The sequence below is a fragment of the Rhipicephalus sanguineus genome, chromosome 1, assembly GCF_013339695.2.
Source record: "Rhipicephalus sanguineus isolate Rsan-2018 chromosome 1, BIME_Rsan_1.4, whole genome shotgun sequence".
In the NCBI taxonomy this organism is placed as follows: Eukaryota; Metazoa; Arthropoda; class Arachnida; order Ixodida; family Ixodidae; genus Rhipicephalus; species Rhipicephalus sanguineus.
Window position 1 is genome coordinate 287,789,807 of NC_051176.1, and position 17,533 is coordinate 287,807,339.

General features: G+C 47.7%; 2 protein-coding genes across 2 annotated transcripts in view; both read right to left on the minus strand.

Moving 5' to 3' along the window:
- Positions 1–17,533, minus strand: part of LOC119379211 (eukaryotic translation initiation factor 2-alpha kinase 3) — a 423,415-nt gene that overhangs the window by 243,375 nt on the left and 162,507 nt on the right. The gene's annotated exons all lie outside the window — the stretch shown is intronic.
- Positions 1–17,533, minus strand: part of LOC119379208 (ubiquitin thioesterase trabid) — a 110,786-nt gene that overhangs the window by 20,220 nt on the left and 73,033 nt on the right. Inside the window, exon 8 of the mRNA XM_037648428.2 lies at positions 9,259–9,457. Within this exon, the coding sequence (XP_037504356.1) occupies positions 9,259–9,457 (199 nt within the window). The remainder of the gene's footprint in view (positions 1–9,258; positions 9,458–17,533) is intronic.

Consider the following 17,533-nt stretch of genomic DNA (forward strand, 5'->3'; position numbering starts at 1 on the left):
ATAACCCCGCTTTGCCACACAACAAACATTGCTCGCCGTCGCTCCTCGACCGCCACCGCACGCTGACAGAATTTGACGAATTCCCTGGAAGCAAACGTTCAGAATTACGACCGGGCATGGTGCAAATGTGTGTTTGCAAATGCATGCGGCAGAAAACGGCACACGGCGCGAATGCACTCATTCAGGCCGACGACGTCACTGGACCTGCGTCACTGGACCTTTCCTGATTCCATTTCGTTATGTAATGCAAATCATTTCGGCTTTCTTAACAGCAATCTCTTAATAAGAACTTGTTGTTGGGCGAGTTGGTGAGTACTTAACATCGTGGTTTAGCGCTAAAGAAAGACAGACACAAGTGAGAGACAGGACAGGCGCTACTAACAACTGGTTTATTGCAAGGGTTGCAATGGAATAAATACCACACTGGTGCGCAGACGTGACGAACGCGTAACAAGACGTCACCACTTATCAGGCTACAGGCATGTGGCATCAAAAAGCCTAATCTCATTTCTATACAGGCAGATAGATGTGTCGCTAACACAGTTAGTACCTTTTTTCTTTATATGATACGCCTCCCAGAGTTCGCGGGCTGATTTGTTCCAGCTTCTTCCTAGAATCTTAGCCTCTCGAAATATCGGCTCACACATGCATTTTCGGCAGTGGGACGAAAAATGGGCCCCATCTACTTTCTTTAGATTTTGCGCATGCTCCCTTAACCGGTCATTAAGGCATCGGCCTGTTTGCCCTATGTACGACTTACCGCAAGACAGCGGTATGTCATAGACCACTCCTTGCACGCATTTCACAGAGGGCGAGGCATGCTTCTTTGAGCACCCTTTATTCTTGCAGCCCACCTTTGTTGTGCGAGGGCACAGCTGCGCAAGCTTGTTGGGCGCCGAAAAAACAAGCGGGACCCCATGCCTATTGGCAACCTTCTTCAGGTTGTGCGAAACCTTGTGCACATACGGCACAACTTCAGGTTTCTTCCCCGGTGCTCCCTCATCCGCTGTTTTTCGCTTGGCGCTGCCCTTCAGTTTTCGGAGTAGGGCCTCAGCCACCGCCACCAAGACCGGTCCAGGGAAACCCGCGGACAATAGTCTTTCCAATTGTTTCACAAAGGCCGCTTCTACTACATGTGAACACGACTTTCGCAAGGCCGATTCCAGGCAGGATATAGCGATGCCCCTCTTAACAAGCTTTGAGTGGGCAGAGTCATAGGGTAAGAGTTCCTTTCGTGCCCTAGGAGAATACATCCAACATGTGTGACTCTTACAAAAGCGCAAATTAAGATCTAAAAACTGCAACATGTTACTTTGGGGCAGCTCTCGCGTGAACGATAAGCCTTTTCCATGCTGTTTAAAAAGGTTGATCACTAGGTCCACCTGGTCTCGGTACGGCACTGTGCTACTGTCGCTTAAAATAATAAAAAAATCGTCCATGTATCTAAAAACTTTTTTAACCTTATGGCTTAGAACCTGCTCAAGGCATTGGTCAATGTTAGCGAGAAAAATGTTGCATAAAATTGGCGCCACGCACGACCCGATGCAAATTCCCTTGTCTTGCAAAAAATGTTGCTCATTAAAAGAAATAAAAGTGTTCCTGAGGTAAACGTCTAAAAGGGTTAAAAAATTCTCTACCGTGAGACCTGCGCTGTTTTGAAAGGGAATTACACCATTCTCTTCTACGCACGCTCGCACGGCATTAAAGAGGTGGGCATGGGGGACGGAATAGAATAAGTCTTCAACATCAATAGAAAAGGCTTTGCCAGAGCACTCGTTATCCTGAAGGAACTTTACAACCTCATCAGAATTTCGGGTGTAGAAGGGATCCTTTATCTGGAGGCTGGTAAGTGTACGTAAAAGGAATTGACTAACATTTTATTGCCAGGTGCCTCGCTCACTTACGATCGTCCTGAACGGCACTTCCGGTTTGTGCGTTTTTGCACTGAAAAAGACTGTCAACATGTTACCTTTACTTTCCTTTATTTTTTTAGCTAGTTTTTCGAGATTTAAACTTTTACAAAGTTTCACTACGCTAGCTTTTGCTTTTGACACACTCGTCTTGATGGGAGTGAAGTTTTTGTTTAATGCCTGAATGGCTTTTTCATTGTACACTCCATGCGGTAACACAACAAACCCGCCGTCTTTATCGGCCTGTAGCAAACACAAATCATTGTCTCTGCGCAGCAACAACTGACAGCGGCGGCTCCATTGTGCATCTGAGCTTACTGCTGCATGCGGCCGCCAGTCTGACTACTCGAAACCAACGAACTTATCGTAGGGGGCGCTCTTTAGCACCGCTTTCGCAGTGCCGCCTGGGCAGCCAGGCAGGCCTATACCAGCACAGGATACAGATTAAGTGCCGAAAGGAAAACTGCTATCCACATGTTTTGTAGCACAAAGCTACAAGGAAATCCATATGGATCTCTCAGAAAGAAAAGCTTAGTTGACGTAAAATGCATCCTGGTCTGGGGATTGAAACGAAGACCAATGCCTTTCCGGGACGATCACTCTACCCACTCAGCTAACCAGGAGGCTACCAGTTGGCAGTATGAGGGCAAATTACCATATTTACACGATTGTATGTCGATCTATTCAATTTAAATTTGAAATCCAAAGATGTGGGGTACACATACAATCAAAACAAACTTGTACCGCAAGTAGCGGCAAGACAAAACAGAAATCAGGGATGCCGCAGCATGGTCGCAACATTAAGTTCGCTTCCTGGCTCAACCCATAGCATGTAATCATTCCACACGTTTGTTTTGAGGAAAACGACGGCGGAAGTAGGCTCAGACATTTTGGAGCAGGGCTGGGAGCAGCAAATATGCTGTTTCGAAGGACCTTTGGAGTTGCAAATAACTATTTTGGAGCAGCATTCGAGCAACAAAGTTTTAGTTTTGTAGCAGAGAAAGCGAGTTTTTGACTGGTCACCATCCTAACAACAATGAAATTAGCAAACTTTTACTTTCAAGAAACACAAATGCTAAGAGAGAAGAAAGTCAAGTGCCAAGGTGAAATTTCTGTGGAAGATTCTATGTTCATTTTGCCAAGCAATTTAAAAAATAAATTTGATATATCGGGAACAATATGAAACTGTAACGATAGTACAAGTTCCAGTAAGAATCGGGACGAAAGCACAACACAGTCACAATAAAAATCTATGTAATGTGCATGAGAGGCATGAAATGCATAGCAAAAACCAGCAGTCGCGCTACTGGTGCAAATCAAGCCTTCAAGGCAGCCTAAACAGACAGTATGATGATATTCCTTTCTTCTATGGCATGCCCACTAAGGGGGATCGGCTAAGAATCAGGAGGTGTATGCAAGGAGGCATGAAGTTAAATGAACGGAATAAACTTAAAGCATTAACAAAATGAAACTTCACTTCTTTATTGACTGAAGAAGCAAATCAATTCATTTGGTTCAGTCTAGCACACTCTGGTAGAACAAAGTTCATGTCACCAAGCAGAATGCTCCCACTCTCACGCTTGTCTGTCTTTTGCTGCCACCCCCTTAGTGATCAGTTGTTGACTACACTAGTGATCAGCAGGATTCTGTAGCACTAGTGGTTTCGTTACGTGATGGGACCTTTGCATGATTTCGTTGAGCACTGCAGATCCTTCAACCACTGTAATATACATGAACGCACACTAATTCTGCACAGTTTAGTTCAAAAACCCCTGGCCTGATCTATGCACAGTTCAAACACCTGGCCTGATATATGCACAGCTAGCAATGTGGCACAAAGAATGGCTACTGTTGAACACCTGCAGTCTGCCATGAAACGGTTCAAGACCTACAGAACAGCACATGCCACTGCTACACAATACACCCTACTACTGCCATTGTTTCCAATCAATTTCGCCACTATGGTGTCACTTCTTCCACAACTGTCTCCCAGCCTGCAGGCTGGGCCACAGCCTATGGCTGGGAAGGCCCCCCATTCTGCTTTTCCTTCCTCCAAAGGCTAACAAGAGTCCCTAGAAAAAGCTTTTTCCAGTAACTCCAGGGCTAACCCATTGCAAGTGCCTCCTGGTATGAGCTGCGTAAAGCAGTGGCACACATATGCCGAATGTTGCCCGAGCAGAAATTACAATAGACTAAATTTAGGGAATAATTGCACTTAAATGCTGTTTAACCGCAGCTTGGCCCAGCAAGGGCGGTTTGGTGCAGAGTGGTGCAAATTGGCACAGCACGTCAATAAAGTTGTATCCTCCTCCTCCTCCTTCCACCCCTGAGAGAAAAAAAAAAAAAAAAAAAGCTTACTGAGCTGCTGTTCACTGTTAGTAGTACCACTGCTGATTGGAAGTGCGGCTCTTCCATCAAGGATCGACACTCCCATAAGAGCCATGCGCACCATTTTTGGGGTGCTGATCGTTGATAGAACAGCCATTCTTCCAATGAGCAGTGGCACTCCTGACAGTGAACAGCAGCTCAGGGGCAATATGTTCTAGGGGGTATTATAATACTAGTTGACAGAAGGTTTTTGACACAGTTTATTTATTTATTTTTACAGCTGCAACGCTACGTTCAGCCTCGGAACCTACGTCAATGGCAGGGAAGCAAGCGGGCGGGAAGTAAAATCTGCTTTTCTTGAAGCAAGATGCCAAGTTGGGTGAGTTGGTTGAAGTTCATAACAGCATGTAACCACATGTCCTGTGCACTCCTTTTCTCGTCCTCTTCGTTAAGTTACACACTGCTTTCCTTCCCTCCTCGCAACAACCTTTACTCCCTCAGCTTCGACCACCTCCCGCACACATTACACGCTTTCCGCCAGCCAGTTTCATTATCTGCCATTACACATAAGAGAGTGCAAGCCGGACAATCATGCGTAAATTCACTAGCGCCCGCTGGGCCGAATGCTACTGTAGGGCCTGATCATCGTGCTTTGTCATCATGAGTTCTCTGTGCCTAAAAACTTTGAGCGTTCAAGAGGGCTGCCAATCTCCATGCTGAAAAAACTAACAACTGCACGGCCAGGCTCAAGTTAGGAGTTTCTCAATGGGTTGTGCGGCAGTGGTGACTGCAGTGTGACCACATTTTCACATGCGATGCCAAGCGCAGAGGTTTTTGCGGGCTGAACTCTAGACACTTTCCAGAGCTAGCAGCACATGTGATCAAGTTTTGCGTTTGGTCTTTGCTGGTGACATGAGGAATGGTCACAGTGAGGACAGTGAGGCCAGCAGGGCCTGGGCATCAAAGTTCATGAAGAGGGCTGGCTTGACGGATGACTAGTGAGGACCAGTAGAGAGTCCAACTACGTTCATAAATTTCCTTATATATAATATTATATATATATATATATGTTTTAATGTGCAATATAGGGCGGTCAATTTGCATTTAAGACAACTTACAATTGTGTAACTATGGTAATCGACAACTTGAACAACACAGGCACTGAATATGGCAAATCAGTTGTGCAATAGCCCGCAAGGTGGAGGAAGGGTTGTGAAATGAAAAATTGCCATCCACTCATTTTGCCACCAATTATTTGATCTCCAGACCACGACAAATTTTTTGCCAACTAAGAAGCTTCGCTTATTTGTTGTATTCAGTGCCCGTGTGCTTTGAATTGCCGATTAGTTCACCCTCGTGCTGTCAATTGCTATCCTCCTGGTCACCTCAAATGGCAGAGCGACTGCCCAGGAAAAGGCATTGGTACTGGGTACGATCCTCGCACCAGGACGAAATGTTCGTCAGCTAATACCCCTGTCACACGGTGCATGTAATGTAATTCACAATAAATGGCATTCATACCTGATGTCATTGTGGTTTTGAGTTCCTGGTTTACACAAGTATACAAAATAGCATTCACAATTGACGTTGACGTTTGTCCTCCATTCGGTGTGCTTTTCACTCCTATTATTCTCTGCTGACAAAAGTGCAGAGTTTGCTTCTATGGTTTGCGGATAGATACTGCGTGCGAAATTCTGACCTAGCTGCTATGGCACCACTTCACCAAAACAACATGGAGGAATTGAAGAAGAAGAACAAGCAGGCGAGCATTTGTAAACATGGCCGACAGGAAGCATTGGCGTCAAGCCAGAGTCTGGGAAGAAGACAATTATTGCAAAAATTGCTTCAGCTATCGCACTGTATGTGAAAATGCTATCGATAAGTTAACACAGAAATTAATACGAACCGTAACATTGATTATATTTTAACTTATTGTTTTTGTCACTTTTTGCCAAGTCACTGTCACTGAGATTACATGTCGCATGTACATGAATTTGGAAAACAAATTCAATGGGTGAAAGCCATTAGCTGTGAATGTCATTCACTATGCCTGTGTAGCAGCAACAAAAACAGCGTTAACATGCAATCACATTTGTTGTGAATGACATTACACTGGCCGTGTGACACTGGCATAAGAAGCTTTTTTTTTTCCGAAGATTTTGTAGCTTTCTGCTACAAAATGGGTGGATGGCAATTTTCCCTTTTACCACTGTTCCTCCACCTTGCGATCTTCCACAGAACTGATGTGCCAGATCAAGTGTCAAGTATGCTTTGATGGCACCCTGTTGATCATATTCAAATGGCTTATGATTTGACTTCCATTAAAGGGACACTAAAGGCAAATGTTAAGTCGACGTTGAAATAACGTTCCAGAAACCTCGTAGTGCTTGCTTCGTGCCAAGGCAATGCTTATTTTAAATGAAGATCACGTTTTAGCGGTCTGCACAGCGTTAGCGCACTTCAAATCACGCATCTGAAAAGGCCTCCTGACGTAGCATTCACCTTGCCCAACGTTGCCCGCCTTTACTAGTAAAGCCCGGCAGCCGACGCTATGGTTTCTGCTCTGAAGGGCACATTACACAACATCACATGGACACGGCATTTTGTTGAAGTTTCCGTTTGAGTGACTTTCATGAGCGTGCAAGACACATGCAGCAGTACGTGATAACCAAACAACCACTTAGACGTGACTGCGCGAGTGGAGCGCAGCCCCGCGAAAACAAAACTTTTGCACAACCTGCGCCGTTCTCCACTGTAACATTCTTTTTTCCATGAATCAAACAGAAACGCACAAGCAGCATTTTATTATGTTTTGCAATGCTCGGAATGTTCCTTTTTTTATCATAAGTAGCTTGAATACTAGTGATAATTTATACTTAGGACTCTTGACGTCATCGGGCTTGTTCCAAAACGTCCCACTGGTGGTGCATATAGTGTCCTACATTTACCTCAATTTCTCTATTACTAGAGCATTGCTACTGATAATATTGATGTTTTAAACGTTCTCAAACATTCACCTTTTACTCTGACATAAATTTTTATTTGCCTTTAGTGTCCCTTTAAGAGGGCATTTCTGCAAGTTTGAGCATGGATTTAAACACGTGGAATGTGCTTTTGTTTCACATTGTTACAAGCTTGAAGGTACGAAGTACCACAAAGAGGAATGAGCGGCTAGGAAGACGCCCAGCTTTGAGGCATTGTCGATGAGGCGAGCACACCATACTGTGAGGACAATTGTACAAAAGTGCAGTCCAAGACTTTGTTGATTAGCCATAATCTAGCCTCATAAAAGCTCTACACAATGTAAAAAATCGAGAGTGGGCCTTACACAAGTAAATACAGTCGCCGACCATTTGTTCAGACTCTGCAGGAGCTGGTGAACAGTCAGAAAAAAAAAAAAAAAGACTCACCAGAAAAAAAGCATCTTTACTGGCCCAGTGGCCGGCAAAACTTATCAATGCGTATCAGCACACATGCGACCAAGTTAGCCTGTATTTCAGCATGTGTTTCACCATCGCTGTTGGTTGACAATAGCACTGTTATGGCCTGCGCTAAATCTGCATTTGAAGGCTGTGGTGAGGGCGGAGCATCATTGTCAGAGTCACTGTCCACCTGCGCTGGTTCGAGGACCTGATGGACGATCTCATACTCATCCAACTTGGCGAAAACTCCCAAGCAACTTGGGATTGAGATCAGTCGCCTTCCACCTGGCGAATACTCGCTGCTTCTTTAGCCATCGTCAGTGTCTCGTAGTTGCCATGTTTCTTCATTGGTCCCGACGCCTTGGATGGAACAGGTGGCGTCGGAGCCATTTCAGTAGATAAGGCCTCAGACGACAAGCAACAAACTAGAGAGCGAGACACAAAGCGCCAGACGCAGATCAGGCCAAGACGCAGAAATAACTGACAATGCAAACCCTCAAACGCCACACCGAGCTGATTCCGAGCGTGGCTTGGCTTGGCTTGGCTTGGCTTGCAGTTTGGCCATGGTAGGCATTCAATGGATACTTCACAGGCTACCAAAAGGCAACCATTACGTGTAGCCAACAAACGTCCTTCGAGATTGGCAACTGTAATTTATGCGTGGATTTTGACACTGGCACGACCTCCAGACAGTGCAACCTTTAAGTGCTGGCAACCAAGCAAAGATACTGTAAGCATCGCTGACGGCTTGTCATGGCATTCGACGTCGCACCCAATCAGCTGGCCGGAGTCCGAAAAATCAAACAGCGCACAGTGGGGCATCTGAATTTTCGGTCGTGAGTTAACATTACAGTCTTTTAGCAAGTTACGAGTGAGTGAGTTGTTAGTTTTATGGCACCGGGCAACGAAGGCCAAAAGGCGCCAGGTAAAAATTGTTTCCTGAAGACTCGCGGTAAAACTGTCAATGGAAGATGAATGTAAAACGGTGAATTTTAGCAAGTTACGGAAATGATAAGGCCGTACAGTAGCGCTCCTCCTTTCCAGCTCGTGCTTTTGCAGGTGAAGGCACCCCAGCACCACAAAAGCTTTTCAAAAATTACTCTGGGGTTGTCACGCCTCATTGTTGCCTGTCAGCCTACGCATTGTTAATGAAGAACCTGTTGTTCAGGGGGCGCACTGTCACTGAAACTGGGAGCGGGTTAAGCACAACGAGCGGGAAAGGAGGAGCGTTACCGTACTGCCTTATCGTATTTGCGTACCGTATTTCTGTAACTTGCTAAAAGACTCTCTTACTTCAATGGGACAAGTGGCAGTGCCGCGAAGGTGTCCAAATGAACGAGTATGTCTGAATGAACGGTCGGCGACTGAACTGTTATTTACATTAATTGTTAATCAAGGTTCATGTTCCTCATGGGACATGGAAGAAACAATGCAAAGTGCAACTGGAGAACTACCATTTCTAAAGTGCCCTTCCTAAATGTTGGTAGCTGGGCAAGGCATAACATGACTTCTAGTATTTAAAATTTTCTCACACACAGGTTTTTTTTCACCAGCTAATCTAACATGAAACCACAAAAAGAGGATCAATCAGTACTCACACTGAGGCAGCCTCGCACAAGCTGTCTCCAAGAACTTGCCGTAGCGAATTGTCCCTATCAAACACACCCCAGGTGGCTTGTAGTGCAGAGTCTAGAAGACAGTTGCCAGCACTGCGATTCCAGAGGGCATACAGCCTTGAGCCCAAGGTCTCAGTAAGCTCCAAGCTCCAGTTGATGATGGCTGAATCTTCCTCAAGTTCTGGGCAAGGAATAAAACGTAAAATATCAATTTGCACGCAGGCAAAAACAAAAAGAAAAAAAAAAACCCCACACCTGCTGAAAATATTTTGCATAAAAGAAGCAACGGAGTCTGCAACTTTGTGGGGCTCTCTCCATGTGCCTGCTGCACAAAGAATTGTACATGCATAGAAGAAGAGACATGTTCCACATCCCTATGCTCAAACTGTTTGTCCATTAACCCGACCTGACATGTATTCCATAAGAAATGAATTCACTGTTGCCTACCAATGGAAGCATAAATACAACAAAAGTATTAGCAAAAACTCAGACCAGTATCGACATGTATTTACACTGCATTATATTTACAGCAACCAGGGTGCGATAAACAGTTAAAAAAAAGATATTCTTATAGAGAAATAAAAAAATTCAATAAATATGTTAATATTTGGCAAAAGACTGTTCTAGCTACATCCAGGATATTAAACTTTCATCAAAGCAAGCTTTAAATAAACTAATGTCACTATAAACATTACCTGTATAAGATAATACTTTTTGTTTCAATCCAGTTACCTGATTGGGCAAGTAAGAGGCTACTGCATTTGCCCAAACGTAATCACACAATGAATACAGTAGTGGAAAGAAGAGGGGCACACCCCCCCTTGATAACTTTAAAAATCCCAAAATAGTGTTATGATTATCATGCAAATTAGCCATGTACTTGCGTCACTCCGCACAAAATTTCTATATGTACTAAATATTACTAAATATGTACTAAATATTGAATAAACTACAAACTTCAACTTCAACTTCAAAGACCTCAAATGTACCAGTGAGCTTGAAAAACTGCATTATAATAACAAACAAGTAGGCAAAATAAAAGCCTTGAAGAATTAGAGGCCCATCAGCTTAGATTCAGTATTATACAAAACATTTACAAAGGTAATTCCAAACAGGATAAGAGAAATAGTTGCATTCCGTCTCAGACAGCAACCTGGCTTCAGAAAGGGGTATTTTACAATGCATCACAGCTATGTGATCAGCCACGCAATTAAAAATCTGCTGAATACAATAAACATCTTTGTATTCACCCCGAGAACGGGCTACAGGTGGCAGCACCGTCACCGCGGTAGTGTGGATAGGCAGTTGGCAGCGGCACTTCGTTGTGAGCGGTTTGAGCCATTGTCGGCAAATAAAATGCGTTGACTGCAGCTTACTGGTAATATACGTATGTGCTCTTCACTGCCGAATCGATGCACGAAGCTCATTGAATGTTACTATTACTATTGAGAGAAGCGCAATCTGGCAATGAAAGGGATGCTCGCCCTCGGTGACATATAATAATAATAATATCTGGGGTTTAACGTCCCAAAACCAAGATATGATTATGAGAGACGCCGTAGCGGAGGGCTCCGGAAATTTTGACCACCTGGGGTTCTTTAACGTGCACCTAAATCTAAGTACACGGGCCTCAAACATTTTCGCCTCCATCGAAAATGCAGCCGCCGCGGCCGGGATTCGATCCCGCGACCTTCGGGTCAGCAGTCGAGTGCCATAACCACTAGACCACCGTGGCGGGGCGCCCTCGGTGACAGTCCGCGCTTTCACACTATATTACATTTTTGTTGTTCTATATGTACGTGTTTAGCTTGTGTTCTGCCTACTACGCACTGCTAAAGCGCGACTGAACTACTTAAGTATTTACTTCTTGCTCATCTGGATACCAAAAAAAAAAAAAAAGGAAGAAAAGCCTGTATTCCCGTGCAACGGGTTCATTAGCACTGTTCGCACGAATACACGTACGCATTTTTTTCTTACTCAGTACTCCTTGAAATGTAGGACAGTTTATAAGTGTAGTCAGGAGAGCTACATGGCTGACAGCGCTTCAGCACAACGGAGACGTTTAGCACGTACGTACTTGTTCTTGCTCCATTAACAGTATAAAAAGGTAATAGTTCAGCACAGAGCTTTCATCGATGGATTACGTGCATGACAGTGACGCAACAAAGGTCCCGGTAATTTTATGGGACAAGTATGTTTTTTTTTTTTTTCAAACGAATAATGTCCGCTGCCCTCCATCAATCTATAACAATGCCACACAAATGCCCAAGATAAAGTAAAAACAGATGAGGTTATGCATGAGATATTACGACATAAATGTAAGGCACGCCGTCTGGACTAATTATGAACATCTGGGTTCTTTAAAAGCCTACCTAAACTTAAGCACACAGGTATTTCTGCGCACGGCAACTCTGTTTTATCACGTCTGTGTCATTCCAATTTCTGTTTTTGAGGGGACAGATTAAGGGTTTAAGTACCAAAGTGTCAGACTTTACTTGATGGAAATATTTCTCTGTAGTGAACCACGACTGTACAATAAAAGGACATCTTAAGCACAACTTGTGGGAATGGAGCGTGCCCTTCCCTTTGGCGCCTCGTTCCCCAGCTAGCGCGCGTGTTGGCCCCGCGCGGCTCGTGCGCCGGGAACCGCCGTTAATCGGCAGACCACGGCGGCAGCGCCAGGCCTCTTTGTCTGGTGCGAGCCATGCGTCGGCTTCCCGGCGAGCGGGCACGCGTCCGGGCATGCCTCGACATGCTCATGCCACCAATCTAGTTTACGTCACTGCGCAACGCCGTTCCTCATTGGCCGCCAGTGACAACCCCCTTCCCCCTTGAGCTCGCTTCTGTCTCGCGCGGGCTTGCCCGCGTGAGATTACGCTTGCCAGCGCCGCTGGCAAGCGTACTCGATCAGTCTTGCGGAGTTCCCTTTACGGCCTGCAAGCCCGTGACTGTCGTACTGTGCTGCATCTTGGGTTAATAAACCCGTGTTGTTTGTTGACATCCTGCCTCGAGTGCCTTTTCTGCGCTGTGCCGGAGAATCGACGAACCCGGCCGTAGCGTCTTTGTTCGCTGCGGCAGTGGAGAACGTCGCGTCCTTTGCCGGTCGCCTCGTAGGGTAAGCGTCTCGCAAACCTATCTCCACATAACTGGCGCCCAACTTGGTTTCGGCATGGCAGTGGAGCAGTCCCTCTCGAGGCGCTCGTTCCTGCTCGATCCCGTGGCGACGGACTTGATCTCGTTCGATGCGGACGAAGCCGGCAGCACGAGGTAAGCTCGCCTTAGCGGCCCTCGGCTTTCGGCCACCGGGAGAGATCCCGTCTTTGAGGCCTCCTTTGGTGTGACCGCTCGAATGTGAACTACAGTCCTAGCCTAGCCAGTTTCGGGTTTTCTCAGCTGTTCGAGACACACACGGAGTACTGCTTTCGGGCCCCTCCAATGCGTCGTCTCCGCTCGCTGGCCTTCCTTTGTTAGCAGCGCAGCTGAGTGACCAAACCGCCGCACCGGAACGTCCCTTCCTAGGCCACATGGTGCTGGCGTTCACACGCTCGCTGGCCCGTCGTTGTCACGAGCGTAAAGGGTTGACAGTATCGTCCGCGAGCCAGCTCGCATAGGTGACACCGTCACCGCGTTTTCCGACGATCATTTTCCTCATGCGCACCTTGGCGACGCTTTCGGCAAATGTGAGCCACCGTGCTCCGTTGTCGATTCGTCTGCCTGTCGCATGAGGCATCATGCATCCGTCGGTGCGGAAACCCTTCTTCTCTGTGCCGTTTATTGGCCCCTTTGGGTATGGCGTGCATGGCGGAGAGCAGGCGCGCGACCCTACAACGGCGGCGCCTGCCTCGGAGCAATTAGCGCTGCACAGAACTGCGGCGCAGCTCCGGGTAAAACATTGCCTTCCACCTCGCGAGCAGAACCGCTGTTTCGTGCGGCGCTTCGCGTTTGGTTGTGCGCTGGGAGAATCGCGCGCGCCGACAGCGCGTTGTGCATCTCCCTGGTCTTTCGCTGCCCGTGAATCTCGGTCGAGTCTCTCGCGCGCACGGGTATCGTGAATGACTTCCCAAGCGGTGGCTACAGGGTCGTCCCTATCGGCGCCCTACAACCATTTGCAACCCTCGTAGTGGCTACCGCTGCCTTTAAGTACGGCACGCCACACGAGATTTCGCTCGCCGGAAGCTTGTCTGCTATGTCAAGGGAGTGCCATTGGTGGAGAAAACGGACCCCATGGCGCTCGTCTGGCTTAAGCGCTTGCGCGAGCCCTCGGGCCGCCTCGCGCGCTGGGCATTGACTTTGCAGCGATACAACTTTGTTGTGCGCTACCGGAAAGGGAGTTTAAATGTCGTGGCTCACGCCTTGTCGCGTGCCCCCGTTTCGGTGTGACACTTTTGTCCGCCTCTCCCGAGAGCAATCGAACCGAGTAGACTCCGGGGCCTCTGGCTCCAATGGGTCGAAATGAGCGAACCCCGACGGCGAATTGACTTTTGAGTCGATTGCCTTGGGTGAGCACGTCACTTCAGCCGGTATCCTGTTAAGCAGAGAAGAGACACCAAAGGCACAGCAGAGCGATCCGTTTTGGGCTCCAAGAGCCGTGCTCCCAAGGAGCGGGCGCGTATTGACAGTCTGGTATTGCTGTCGGCGCCGTGTGCCGTTTACGCAGTCTGGTATTGCTGCGGGCACGTTGGATTCGCATCTGTTTGTCGCCGGCGGAGTTCTCCTGCGCTACACATCCCACCGGAAGAAGCTCCCAAGGAGTCTTTTAACACTTTCGTGACCGCGGAAAAATCGGTTGTTTTTGGCTAGTCTAAGAAATATTTTTTCCCTGCCGAAGAATTATAATTGATGCTAAAGTGTAGGGCATCAAATGATAGAGGAAGAATTGGTCTTTCCAACAGTATTAATTTGAAACAACGGTTTTATTTCCAATAAAATAAAAAAATTGTCAAACAAAGAAATATGCATCAAAAAGAAAGAAAGATTCATAAAAACATCAATGCTACTCTGCAAAGGTTAAACAATAAAAAAAAATCGAAATATACATTTTGAACGCAAAGCCCTCGTAGAATAATAGTGGAAATATAAGCTCTGTAAGTACAAATATTATTTACAGAAATACAAGAATGTAGGCACTAGTGCCTATCATGCCACCGCGCGATGCAGGTTCTCGACGCGGTGAAACAAAGGCTGGCTACGCATGTTTCGGGAAAAAAAAATTTTTTTTGTGTTCAGCTTTCCTAGCATAGTTTGCAGTTCTGGTATTTTTCAATTTTCCTGAGTATTTGTTGAAATGAACAGTGTAGCCTGTTCCAAATCTGCAAAAATCCATAATTGTACTTTCATTTGACCTCTTTCTCGCTCATATACTGCCGAATACCATACCGACCTTCACATTTCACCATTTTCTCATTCACTGAAAGGTTCCGACGGGGTTAAAAGATAGCGTAGAAAAATCGTTCATGTGTTGCAATAGAGAAGACACGTGGTTATTCTCGTGGGATGCGACGGTCGTCTTCTTCAGATCAGAGACACTCAAGAAGCCTTGAACCTTTTCCGTGGCATCACTGACGGTAGACGAAGGCCTGGAAATACGTGTCGTCGACCCCAACACCAATGCAAGCGCGGGACTTCAACGATTACCATGTATACATGGAGTGAGACGAACTTGCTCATCTTCTCTTCAGTAACCTCCCTCCATGGATCCGTCCCTCTCACTGTATGTTGGTTTTTCGAAAGTATGCATTCACGCATACTTATCTGTGTGGTTGCATGTCTCTCTGACGACTTCTGCGGTAAAAAACAACATGAAGACGCCGCCGCGCAGCACACCGGAGCGTTGGGTCAAAGTCCGATCCGCGCTGTTTTCCCAAAGAAAACTGCGCTCTTTCTGCAGCCGGCGCCAAATGCTCCCGCCCGAATGAAATTAACACCTTGCAGATAAGAGCTGTTATGTTTAGAACACACCGGATACGTTTACATCGACGCGCGGCAGCGATAAAACGACCCGAGGAGAAGACGAAACTTACCGGCGGATAGCTGCTGATGTTCCGGGGAGGTTTGACGCACTTTCGCCGTCAGTACGACTTCGCCTGGCGAATCGAAGTCGTCTTTCGTGTCTGTGCTGCTACCATCATCCAGAGATTCCCGCTCATATTAATCGGAATCCGTCGAAATTCGCCATTTCTGTGGAGCACCCATGAGCGGCGTTGACGCGAAGTCGGAAACAACGAGCGCACACCTACCCGACTGCGAACGAGCTTTAAAAATCTCCCCGCGGTGGAAAAAACAAACTCGCAAATAAAACTGACAAAAAACATGTTATTTTATGCTTTGTACTGCGTTAGCTGTCCAGATCCCCTCAGAGAGTGCCAAAACTTGATCTTGAAGTCATCGATAACATACTATCGATGGGAATAGGCGCGGTCACGAAAGTATTAAGGTGGGGGTACCCCGCAGTTTAAGGAAAGCCACCCTCGGCTATTTCCACGACTCGCGGTTGGCCGGACATGCGAGGGGCCGTAAGACTTTCAAAAAGTTGTGCCGCTCTGCTACCTGGCCAGGCATAAACGTGACACTCTTCACTCCTCGTGTGACAATGCATGCAGTCTCGTGCGGGCAAGCCCTCCGGGCTCATGCAGCCGCCCTCAAACCCTTTCGTTGCCCGCAGCAGCGACTTGGGAGGGGGGGAGGCGGTCACACAACCGCAGGAAAACCGTAAGGCTGGCCCCAAGTCACGCCACCGGTACAACCTGTGGAAACGCACTTAAGCAACCTTTCTCCCACTAGCAGGTAGCAGGACTTTATTCCATACCATGGTAGTGAACGGAGAATAACCGCAAAGGTGCCCAGACACGTCCGGAAGTGGTAGAAGGCCCTCTTGGCCGAAAATATCCTCTGGCGTGTCATCCAAGCCATACCCTGGCAAGCGCCCCCTTTTGTTGGGCAGCAATGTCAGGCAGGCACCCTTTTTGGCAAGCCGGCTATGCCGGGGGCACTCCTGTCCACTCCTGCGTCGCCCTGTCGTCTCCCTGCGCCTGGCTCTACTGGGCCGCCCAGCCTGTTGCGGAACCTGTGGCCTGCTGTTCCCTGGTCCTTCCTGCTGTGGTCTCGTTCCTGCCTTCTGCCCTGCAGGCACCTCCATCCTGCTTTGCCCACCTGGCAGCTTCGGCAGCCGCCCTCGACGACTGGTTCGCCCACTCAAGCTTTGGCCCAGGTCCGAGCGTGGTCGCTCCGGCCTCCGTTCCTGGCTGCCTGCTGTTCCGGCCTGCCGTTCCTGTGTGGCCCCGTCCCAGCGACTTTCGGCGGTTGGCTGCCGCACACAACTAGCAGCCACGCCTCGTACGTTCCCAGCTGTCAGCCTCTCCAGTCCGGCGAACTTCAAGCGGGCTGGCTGCCCGCCCTTGTGCAGTCTTGCCACCGTTCCTCCTGGGCTGTGGACCTTCTCCCGGCAGTGAGCTCTCCCCAGTGGTAGAACTTGTAATGGAACTTCTGGTGGAACTTTTGGTGGGACGTTTCGTGTGGCCATGGCCGACCTATGGACTTGTACCTTCGGGAAGACGACACCCCCCCTGTTGGACTTTTCCCCGTTTGGCCAGCCCCCTTGCGGCTGAGCTGACCTTGCCACTTGGCCTCGGACAGCCTCTTTCACAGGCTGGCCTCGGATGTGAGCATGTCGAGGCATGCCCGGACGCGTGCCCGCGCGCCGGGAAGCTGACGCATGGCTCGCACCAGACAAAGAGGCCTGGCGCTGCCGCCGTGGTCTGCCGATTAACAGCGGTTCCCGACGCTCGAGCCGCGTGGGGCCAACACGCGCACTAGCTGGGGAACGAGGCGCCAAAGGGAAGGGCGCGCTCCATTCCCACAAACTAAAGCTCATCGCATAGCCGATAAACTACAGTGCCACTGTTATACACCTAACAACAACGCGAAATCGCATGGCCTAGAGCCTCGTTTTTGTTTGCTACCGAGTCGCTAAAATGCTTCATTCACATACTATTTAATACTCCTCATGTTTGCGATAATGTCAAGTCACTTTACGATGTGCTTGAGCCAGAAAGCGGCACCTACAATGAAATGATTCTGGCGAACGGAGGGTACGATGACAATACACAGCACTCTCAAAAGTTGCACTCACTGATCTTATTACAATGCATATGCAGCCGAGCAAGGCCAAATGCTTCTGTAAATCGTGTTAGGCATACATACAAGCAGTTGATGAAGGGAACGAAGTACACCGACCAAATAGAAGTTTAAAAGAAAACGA